At 39.0% G+C, this 11,274-nt stretch overlaps 1 protein-coding gene across 2 annotated transcripts; it reads right to left on the bottom strand.

Moving 5' to 3' along the window:
* Window positions 1-2,377: 2,377 nt before the first annotated feature.
* rbm19 (RNA binding motif protein 19) lies at window positions 2,378-10,289 on the bottom strand. Of its 2 annotated transcripts, XM_081718333.1 has the most exons (24): window positions 10,137-10,289; window positions 9,702-9,884; window positions 9,030-9,155; window positions 8,903-8,935; window positions 8,495-8,747; window positions 8,059-8,288; window positions 7,908-7,967; window positions 7,668-7,746; window positions 7,511-7,582; window positions 7,186-7,392; window positions 6,941-7,071; window positions 6,742-6,866; window positions 6,469-6,565; window positions 6,269-6,379; window positions 5,855-6,055; window positions 4,989-5,064; window positions 4,684-4,844; window positions 4,448-4,508; window positions 4,110-4,183; window positions 3,964-4,025; window positions 3,668-3,787; window positions 3,352-3,454; window positions 3,121-3,241; window positions 2,378-2,965 (listed from the first exon to the last, which is right to left on the bottom strand). In XM_081718333.1, exons 1-24 carry the CDS (start codon window positions 10,170-10,172, stop codon window positions 2,886-2,888), a joined length of 2,802 nt encoding a protein of 933 aa, XP_081574459.1. In that variant the 5' UTR covers window positions 10,173-10,289; the 3' UTR covers window positions 2,378-2,885. The 2 variants fall into 2 exon arrangements, with proteins under 2 accessions (XP_081574459.1, XP_081574458.1); XM_081718332.1 differs by having other exon boundaries at window positions 3,964-4,183.
* Window positions 10,290-11,274: the final 985 nt, after the last annotated feature.

Here is an 11,274-nt window from a genome sequence, read left to right as displayed (position 1 = left end):
TTTTGCAGTTAAAGCAGTTCATTTCAATATTATTTAAAAATTTATTTCAGTATTTATTTAATTACTTTATTCATCTTTGTAAATTGTATGTAGATTTTTCACTCAGCTTTTCATCTTTCTGTACTGTTTTATTACTAAGATTTATTGCTGAAAAAAAAAATAGTGAACAAGGTAAATGACACCAGCTGGCATACTGGTTTGAGCTATACAGCAATAAAAATTATTAATTTTACTAGATTTTAGCAATAAATAAATTTACGATTTTTTTGTTCATGGTGGTGGTGATGGGAGGTAGATATTTCAATTTTTAATGCCTCTAATAGTTTACAAGATTACAAAGATTATTTTAGATAAGATTTTGGTCTCAAACTTAAAAAGAAAATCTATTCATAGTGGAGGGGTACATATAGGGTCTTTTAGGGCAAATATTCACACACAAAAAAAACTTTCCCCAAATTAAGCACTATTTTACCTTTAATAACATTACATGTAACACATGTTGTAACAGACATTTTGAAACTGGTAGAATTCCCCTTTATGTAGTGTTAAAACATTCATGCCTTTTTATGATACTTGCTTAAATAGAATTTTAAATTTTTTAGATATTTTTTATATATTAAATATTTATTATTAAATATTAAATATATTTAATAATGTTATTAAAATCTTAAAAGTTTACTAAGGCCTAGCCCCACCCTAAGACAGTTTAACTGGAAAAGTATGTTTTTGTGTTTTTCAGTCTATTTGGTCCATTTTCCAGAAGTTTCTAGAAGTTTATTTCCCACAGCAAAATACAAAAATGATGGAAAAGGTGAATGGTGAGCGTGCACCATGTCTGACCTATGACAATGCAGTAAAGAGTTCTGCCATTTTGGAACTGTTGAGGTCATATGACAACTTCATATCATTGTTTTCTATAAGATACATTTTCCTTTAATTTCCTTATAAAGAATTACCTCTGGTTATGTGTGCTTTTCCCAGAAAGGTAATCACACCTCAGAAGGAGGGTGGCACTGCAGGACTGGAGTCTGGAGTCTAGCCCTTTTGTAGTTTTGGTGGTCCACAGAGCCACACTTGGTTGGATATTACTAAGTGGTACATCACTCTCAGTCTAGCAGTGACACCTGACCAGAACCTGACCAGAGTTGAATGGGTTAGCGGTGGTTGATAAATTGCCCAGTAACAGATGGGCTACAGTCTGTAACTGTACACCTATGTAGTGGACCTATAAGGTAGATGGACCTCAAAGTCGCCAGGGAGTGAAAGTTTTTAATAGTGGAAGCGGTAAAGATGGTTTTGACTGGCCATGTAGTTTGACCTTCTCTTGAGCCAGCAACAACTGGTGGTCAGTGGCTCTTGGTAGTCCTGTTGTGGCAAAGTATGAAAATGAAGACAGCAGCTCAAATGGAAGTCCCACTTCAAAGTATTTGGACTGTGTTCACCTCCATTCCCTCATCTCTAGAGTGACGAAGAACATCATTTTGGACACACCTGGCAGATTTAGTGGAAACCATACAGAAAGGAACAAGTCTGACACACACTGTCAAATTTGAAGGTCAAAACAAAGTAACTTTAATGAAATCCATGCATCTGACAAAGCAGAAATCAAATGATGCTGCCTGTGCCCAAGAAATGGAAAAACAACCCAACTAGGATTATGGCAGTGCTTCATAGTGAAAGCTTGGATAATCAAGAAAATATTTTTCCTGCCTATGTCTCAGCACCGACAAGCTGGAAATAGTGTTAACATTTACTGTGTGTGGGACTACCTTTTGGATTCTAAGTACACATTGATTGGAAAATAGACATTGGAGTCAGCCACATGTTCAGTATGTAGATCTGAGTGGTAGCTCAGTGGTTAAGGTACTTGATTTGTAATCAAAAGGTTGCTGGTTCAAGCCTCCCCACAGCCAAGTTGCCACTGTTGGGCCCCTGATCAAGACCCTTGACCATTCATTGCTCAAGTTGTACTCAGTCATAATTGGAAGTTGCTTTGGATACAAGCATCAGCTTGTATATAAATGTAATGACTTAAAATCCTCACAAAATGTAATTAAGTTTAAAGTCATACAATACTGGGATACCAAAATTCTTAAGGACTCTTTCAAAGTTACTGTGAAGGTTTCTTGATTTTAACGTTCAGGAGAAACAATGTAAGAATTTATGTACTAGTGGTGAGGGTAAATGTGTACTCTGACCACAGGTGATGGAGACCGTCACTCAAAGTGGATGTGTTTTGGCTACCATGCCAGAGAACTGGCTCTTTGGTCTGGTGGGCAGAACATACATTTACCACCTGGAAGTCCCAGTTTGAAGAACAGATGTGCTTGCTGTCCTAAGCCTTCCTGACAAAATAAAAGCAAAGCAAAGTACAAGCTCAAGTAGACATTTTCTTTTACTCATAAAATCACTTCTTTCCTTGTCAATAAATACAATATGTTTCTAACATCATGAAGACAATTTTCATCCACTGAATTAAAGCAGTAGTGGAACAATAAAACACTGAAACATGAGTAAAAGCTATAAACTATAAAAATTCTGGTCTGTACAAATGTTCTAATTTATTACTTCAAAACAATTATATGTTTAGTGTGTTACAGGAGGAACCACTAATTTAGGGATACAATTGGGGCTTGTAAAGTCCATACAGAGTACAAAAATGAACAGTTCTAGTCCTTTATCCAAATTATTCATGTCTGCAGGTCCTCCTTGTCAGTGGGATGCAGTTTGAAGAAAATCACAGGTTGAAATAAAGTTTCCCAATCTGGTGAACAGGGAGGCCTTCATCTGAAGCTGGTTGTAATTAATTTAGGGCCAAATAAAAAGACAGATGACTCCTTTGCAAGGTTCACCCTGTCCTTGTCACCACATGGATGATCAGCTGTTCAGCTGTCCATCTCCTCCACCTCCATCTGCTCCAGTATTCCCTCCAACACTCCGGTCTGCTTCCGTTTCTTAGGAGCATCTGGGGACATACACAGAGCTTGGTAATGAAAAACCTACAAATGCACGGATATTCAAGAATCAGGAATTTCAACTGAAAATCCAGGAACAATGCAGCTGAATCTAGAGTGCAGCTGTCATGCTTTGGGGCATGGCTGAGAAGAGGCGCAATCTTACCGTGGAAGTGCTGAGCCGTTTTCCTGCGTAGGTCTTCAACAGTTTCCTCTGCGTTGGCCCACTCGAGGACAAGCCTCCTGCCGTACAGGTGCGTACTTTGGCACAGAGCTGAGAAGGCTTTCTGAAAGACAAGAGAAGGACATTGGCTGTTTCACAGGTGATCAGGGTTTCAGTCAGGCTGGACTCTTAATACCAATGGAGTGACAATAAGGGCATTTGAATTCCACTCACCTTGGCATCCTGCTTTGTGAGAAAGTCCACAAAGGCAAAGCCACGGTGACCTCCACCAGAGCCTTTCTTTGGCAGACGTATAGTCTTCAGCTCTCCAAATGTACTTTCAATTAAATTTGAATATTCAAATTAAAATGTAAATTAACATTTGGGATCAAATGTCTAATGTCCTTTTTGAGCATAACTTCAATTATGAAACTAAAATGTCAATATAAAATGTACGTTTTCAAAAATCTATATCTACATATTTTTGTATTACAACACATTTACACATGATTTGTTAAACACAAAGCTAAAATTTTATATGAGATCTGACCAGAAAAGCTCTCTCAGTTCCTTGACTGTGGCCTGGAAGGGGACATTTCGCACTAGGATCTTAGAAGTTGTCTGTTTCTTAGCCGTTTGCTTCTTCCTGCCAGTTTGTGCCACACCCAACCTGAGTTTGGTAAACAAATGGGCAAACAGAATGTAACATGGGAAGCCATTTACAGGAAGTTCAAAAAGTATTAGATCAGGGGACCATGCAAGAATACCAAAACAGGACCCATGGGTACTGGATTGTAGAAGTATGCCTATCTGATATTTGTTACAAGCTTGGTAGATTTCTCTTACTTTAATCCTCTTTCAGAGACTTTCAGCTCAAGCTGATGCTCGTCAACAGTACAATGCTGCAGGCAGAAAAAAATGTACTTCTGAAATGTACTAACATGGGAAAATACAAGACTGATGCTTCTGAAATGAGAACCACTTGCCTGCAGCTGCCGCATGGCTTTCTGAGCAGCCTCAGGGGTTTTGTATTGTACAAAGCCGTAGCCCATAGATGACAGTTTGCCTGAAAAGGAGAGATTGCTTGCTTTTTACTTAGTCTTTTTTACATAATTTACATACATTTACATAATATACTGAATAATATGAGGAGACAATGATTTTTTTTAAAAATCAATAAGATTCATGCCTTTAAGCATGGAATCAAGATAAATTATGTCAATATAAGAAAGGGGATCAAGGCAGATTTAAAGGTGATGCTTACCAGATGCCCAAAGGAAAATCAACTCTACCTGCTTGTGTAAATAAAAATGGATGTGCATGTACATACCTGCTTTATCCCTCTTCTTGGATATGTTGCAAATTTTCACTGCTCCACATTTGGAAAATGTCTGAAATTCACAGACAAGATTTGATAAAAGGCATGACTGCAGTTCAAACACTTGACTAATTATGGCGCTCTCTTATGTGTTCCCTACGCACTGGTCTTTAGTTTCCACTATAGCTATAGACACCCACGCCTCTCAATCTGACCCATAATCTCTCTCTCATGAATTTTGACCTCACCTCCTGCAGTGTCTTTTCTGTGGTGCTGAAGTTAAGGTTCTTAATGAAGAGTGTTGAGCCAGGCAAACTCTCCTCTTCCTCCTCCTCCTCCTCCTCCTCTTCTTCAGCTTCTTCCTTTTTCTTTGGGTCTGTTTGTTCAACCTTACACACAGGCACAGGTTCTAGAAAAAGGGATACACAGCAAAAGATGAGCAATGAAGAATGAACAAAATAAAAAACAAAAGGTAAACCTGGAAGAGTGATGAAAGCTTGTTTGAGAATATTTTGAAACTACTAAAGCAGAGCATACTACACTCTTGGTTCACCTGCTTTATGGCCCTTAGGTGGGGTCGAGAAGACTGCCATAGGAGCCCACTCCAAGTACAAGGGAACATGCTGAAACTAGGAAGAAATGGAGAGAGATTAAGACTTGCATAGTACTATATGTCCTCATTTCATATGAAATAAATCATAAGTTTCCTGGTAATTTCATAAGAAGTTGCAAAATCCTATAGCTCTCCTCCAAATAGTTTTTTTAGTTTTTGTTTTTGTTTTTGGCCCTCTGAGCTAAATTTAATCACTTTTGCAATTCTTTAATTCTAAGACTCATCAATTGTTTATTTTTCACTGGATTGGGTTGAATTTTGTACTGAACATCCTAGAAACCCCTAAGGATAATCTGCAACTTGTAATTTTTGTTGTTTTACAAAAATATAAATAATAAATACTTTTTATCCAAATGAAGAATCTTATAAAAAAAAAAAAAACATATCCACTAGCTTTCACTTTCTTGCAAAGAAATTTTGCTTGTGTAGTATTAATATAGCACTATCTTATCTATACATTGTGCCACAGATCTTACTAAATATAGCTTCAGAGATGCAAACCCCACTTTAAGATATTTTGACTGTACATTTTCCCAAGGATTACTCCACATTTCTTGTGTTTCTCTAATCTTAAATGAGTAGACCTCTGAGTTCAGTACCTGATCTCACAATTGCTTTTTTGACTGAATGAGCACAAATCTAAAATCTTGAGGAAAACCTTCCCAGAAGATTGTTATACAAGATGTCATAGCCACAAAGTGGACAGCATTTCTATTATAAAGCCCATAGTTTTGGAATGGGATGTCCAACAAGCTGATATATTTGTGATGGTCAGGTGTCCACATACTTTTGGCCTAAAAGCGTACCTTTGTGTATGCAAGTTTGGTGAAGGCACGTTTTGCTTCAGTGTGCTCCAAGAACTCTACAATGGCCGTCAAGCCAGCAGGGGGCAGTAACACTCTCCCCAAAGAGCCATGGGGTGAGAAGAGGGCTTCCAGCTCCTTTACTTGCACACCTGTTGGCAAGTTCTTCACTAGGATCACAGAGTTACTGCGCTGGCCAGCAGCCTGGAGACACATGCAAACACACAATTAATGAAAGAATACAACTGGGTTAAATGCATTTGAAAAGCCATCTAACAACTTATACATAAGCTCACAATTTTAGCAGACACATTAAATGTACTCTTAAGAGGATAAAGGACTCAGCTCATCTGTTTAAGCATAAATCTAGTATCATACACTTGCTCTCCATACTAACATCCACTTGAGAGATAATACCTGACTGAAGGAGTCCAGAGCTACTCCATTGTCCAGCAAGAACTGTCTGGTTTCCTGGATGATCTGAGTCTCTCCGAGTGCCATCCGTACAGCCAAACTACCCTTCAACTCCTGTCATTACACACAAACTTTTCATTAGTCTAGTTACTCACCATACATTAAACTGTCTGGACAGCATGTCACTAAACCTGAAAACGCACATGATCAAGCACTTGGCTTTTGGTCGTATTGTATTTCTCCGCAATGGCATCAGCAACCGCACTCGTGCCTAGAAACAGCGTGTTCCAATTATGCGCACTGCAAGAGAAAGAGAACGTCTTAAAAATGTCATTGCATCTTGGGCTTTTTACTGGATGAATAGTCACTAAGTCAGTAACAGAGAATGTGTTTAAAATCAACTTAGGGTCACCGAATTAGCAAGGATAATGAGCAATTAGTCACACTGTAGGAAAACACGCTTTTTAAACACCAACCTGCCGCTGCCAGCCTTGTCCTTGGCATCCTTCTGCCTCTTGTACGAAGAACTGCCTGGGACACTGTCATCCTGCTCTGGCTTCTCCTTCTTTATCCTGGAGGGTATGATGTGCAATACCCGGCCCTATTTGACACATGGCATGTTAGTAAGCTATTCAAGTCAGCACAAATTAACAAGGGCAACAAACACCTCTGTACCTGGAATATATGGCCATCCAGCTGGGCTAAGGCAGTCACTGCGTTTTCAGGGATCATATAAGTAACAAACGCGAAGCCCTTGGGTTTCTTAGTCAGAGTGTCGATGGGAAAGTGGAGCTCGGACAGACAACCTGCAGGAGACAGGGGTCATGGTATGAAGGCGGGCTGCTCTATTAGATGCCCACTTGAACTTTTTGTGTGCGTTTAAAAGCAAATGCACATTCCACCTACATGATCATACTCACCATGCTTAACAAAGAGCTCATTCAGTTCCTCTTCTGTGCAGGTGTACGGCAGGTTCCGCACAAAGAGCCGCCCAGATTCGGAAACGTCCTCTTCTTCTTCGTCCTCCTTCAACTCGGAGACAAAGTTCCTCTCTTGCCTTGCAGGTTTCGTTGGTCTCCCATGGTCACTTAAGTTTGAGGCTCTGAACACTTCAATGTAGCGCCCCCCTAAACACACAAAAATTGTTATACAATATTCTGTGACTTCCTTTAAGGTAAAACGTTTTCATGTGTTGTCTTGTTCTTCTAAATCCTTTTTGTACAGAGAAAGCTCATACTGACTTACCTATGTACTCTTTGTTGAGTCGAAGAGCTCTTTCCACCTCTGTCTCTGACCGTAGGTCCACGTACACATTGCCTGAGCACAATACAGCACACTTAAATCACACACTCTGGAGTGGTGGTGCCCACTGCATGCGTGGCTCAGTAGCAACAGCTTTTACCCGAGTTACGGCCATCCTTGTTCTTGGCAAATCGGATCGCAACCGGCTTCAGTGGCAACATAAACTCTTGTATTTGTTTCTGTGGAGAAAGAGGAGCTTATCCGACGTGCATGCAGAGACCTGTGCGCACACATACACACACGCGCGCACACACACTCCTTTGGAAGATGGATTTAACCAATAACTAAGTGGCTATAACCCACTAATGTAACAAGTTAAAGAGTTTAAGCAAGATCTTACCTCTTTAGCACTGAACGGAATTCCACGTAGCTTGACTGTGAAGTCTGTAGTGGGTTCAAACTGCAGAAAAACAGGGCAAAGCACCTGATTTTCAACAAGCTATAGTAGAACCAACTCTCAGGCAGATACTGCAAGCCTAATCAAACCTGACCTTTTTCTGGGAAGGTGCTGCCATGATGGCTTTCTCCCTACTGTCCTTGTCACCACTCTTGTATGCGGCGCCTGGATGCTCTTCTTTCTGTTCTGCATTCTGCTCCTCATCATCATCATCATCATAATCATCATCTCCACTCTCATTCACCATGTTGGACTTCTCCACCACTTTGGAACGAAGGTAGTCCATATCAGACACGCCTTCCTTCAGAGCCTCCTTGGATGTATCTATTACATAAATAAATACTTATTTCAGCCTGAAATACCAGCCTAATTTCAGTAAACCACAGTCTCACACGTTAAAACATCTAGATCTGCTTCAAAGGAACATCATCTTTCCTTTTCTACTACATGAAAAGTAGCCTCTATATTCACAAGCAAACTTCCTGCTTCCGGTGTGTGTAAACTCAAGGGTGCGAGGAAGCCCGAAGCACCTTGCTCAGCATCTATATCTGCTGCGGCATCTTCTTTATTATCATCATCATCATCATTATCGCTCAGCTCCTCAGACTCGTCTGAGTCAAAGTTCAGGTAATCATCACCAGCAGCTTTCTTCCCCGTCTTCTTCCCTTGCTGTTTGCTGTTGTAAGCAGATTGAGTATGCTCAGAGTCATTGGCCCATGTGGGCACCAGCGTGCGGTTCTGGTGCACAGCAAGAAACTCCTGAAAGGCCTGGTCTTCTTCCAGCTGAGGATTGGGCAAAGAGAGGATTTTACAGAATGTAACGGGAGCAAAAAGAGACTTAAAATGGTATGGCCATTTTTACATTAAACTAAAACTACTGAAACGTTGCACATATTTGATGCACTGAACAAGAATGGTGAAGAAGACAGTAAACTTACTTCTCCCAGAAGAGTAAGAGGCCTTTTCTTTCCCTTCAAACGAAGCGAAAAAGTAGTGCTTCATCACACATGAAACATTACTTCAGGGTTTTTTGGTATAAAGGTTAAGAGAACATTTTCTCCTCACCTCCTTCTCTTTCTTTTCTTCTTCTTTGTGCTCTTTTGGCACGTCCTTGGTTTTGTCAGCCTGCTGACTGTGCTTGCTCCAAGGTCTGGCTTTGTTTGGGTCTCCAAAATCTGTACAAAATTCTACCTGACTCAAATTAAATATAAAAATAGATAATCACACTTCACGCCTGAAAATGCACCAAGTTCCCGGTTAATTATGTGTACCTACTCTATAGCTGTGCAAGCAATCCTTTTTAAAGTAAATTATAATTATATAGGCACAATAACGTCTATTTCCAGTAGCCTCTTTCATCGATGCCTTCTTTTTAAAAAGAGGTACACATTTTGTATATATAAACGCATTTATAAAACATTATTCTGTGTTGATAATTATTTGCTTAAACAGTGTTTCCGGTGCATCCGGTCAACACCTGGCCTTTGGTCAAAATCCAGGTAACTCATGAAAGAGGCCAATAGAAATTAACATAATGTACACTATAGCCGGTAAACAACGTACAAAAGTGGTGATGGATTATAATTGACTATTGACTAATTATATGGTAGGCTAATAGGTACCGTTAAAGAGTATGTGGGCCTAATAACGTGATCAGAAAGAGTCCTGCCCTGATAAACAAGACAAGATTAATTACGAGTGTGACTAATCAGTAAACGAACTCGAAGGATAACTTACCGTCACTCTAGATGTGTCCACAAAGCTTTTGTTAAAATGTTTCAACGCCTTTTCTGCATCTTCGTCACACTTAAAACCCACGAAGCCAAATTTCCGAAACTTTCCCTCTTTAGTGAACTTTAGTCCGCAATCTGTCAACGTCCCGAAGGCTGCAAACATCTTACAGAATCTCTCCTCCTTCATCTAATAAAACGCAAAATATATAGCCCATTTGATTTGTACATATTGTGCACTACCATAGCTAACCTATCTCGCTCGCTAGATTCATTATATTTTTTTAAGAACACGCATAGTACTTCACAATCAGTCTATTAAATACGCATTAATTGTTAGTTAATAAAATATCAAGCGCCTTGCTTGCTAGCTAGCTATCCTAGGTTGGCTAGCAAGCTAATCCTGTGCATCTCAAGGATCGACGCCACAGAATATACTTACCCCATTTGGGAGGTTTTTCACAATAAGTCGTGACATTTCTCTTCAGACTTTTCGATACAGTTTTTAAGTAAAATATTAAAACTTGCTTTATCAACAATCAAGCATGGGATTCACACTGAGTCGCCATCTTCCAAGTATGACATAGAACCTTCGCTGCTAGAAACACTTCTTAATGAACTTTACTGCCACCTTCCGAATACTAGCAGTACTGCTTTTCTGTCACTATTTGCATGCGCGCAAAATGTAATGTGAATAACTATTCAACGATAGTTCTTTATAGTGTTAATAGCGTTCCCTCATCTTCCCTCATCGCGATGATCTACGGACAGGAAAGAGACAGCAGTTGGAAAACCTGTGACGTTTACACCTGACTTGACTATAAGTTTTTATATTATTATTGCTGTTATTATATATTCTTGAAATTGACAATAATAATAATCACACTTTATTGCATAGTTGAGCTGTATTTGACTTTCATGGTTAGCTTGTTAGTTTGCTACAGTTAAATTTATCTTGATTTATGATTGGAAGTAGTCTGGCCAGATGTGTAAATGTGTTACGTTCGTAAATGAACATTGCAGCTATTAGTAAGCCTAGCCTGTGTGCTGATTTAGTTTCACAAGTGCTGCCCCTACACCATCATGTTGGTGTTTATTCTAAATTGTTTAAATAAATTAATTTATGTAGTAGTTAAATATTGATTCAAACTATTACTGTTGGCAGTATGTACAACATGTACAGTGTTCATCTGGTTTGACTTGCTGGATGTATTGTTCTACTAGTGCTGTAATAGAATAGAATAAATATTTAGTATTTTGGATACATTTCATAGCTTATTATGTATTTATGTCATTTGTAGCATGTATTTCAAATGTCCTTTTGTATCTCAAATACCATGGGACAGAGTAGTTAAGATATATCCACTAAGGAAAATTAAAAGGAAGAGTAAAACTATAACATTGCCAGCTGTTTAATGCAAAACCACCTAAACTGAGCTAAAATAAATAAATGCAGCAGAATCGAATCTTTGTAGCAAGAATGTATAAAAATCACAAAAGACAAAATGACAAAAGATCATAGTAATTAAGAGAATTTAGACAAAAAGTTTATATTATTCTCCAACTTCACAGAACCCAGA

The sequence above is a fragment of the Electrophorus electricus genome, chromosome 7, assembly GCF_041902795.1.
Source record: "Electrophorus electricus isolate QZ-2024a chromosome 7, ASM4190279v1, whole genome shotgun sequence".
In the NCBI taxonomy this organism is placed as follows: domain Eukaryota; kingdom Metazoa; phylum Chordata; class Actinopteri; order Gymnotiformes; family Gymnotidae; genus Electrophorus; species Electrophorus electricus.
Note: the sequence above shows the minus strand (reverse complement) of the source record. Positions and strands in the feature narration are given on the sequence as shown.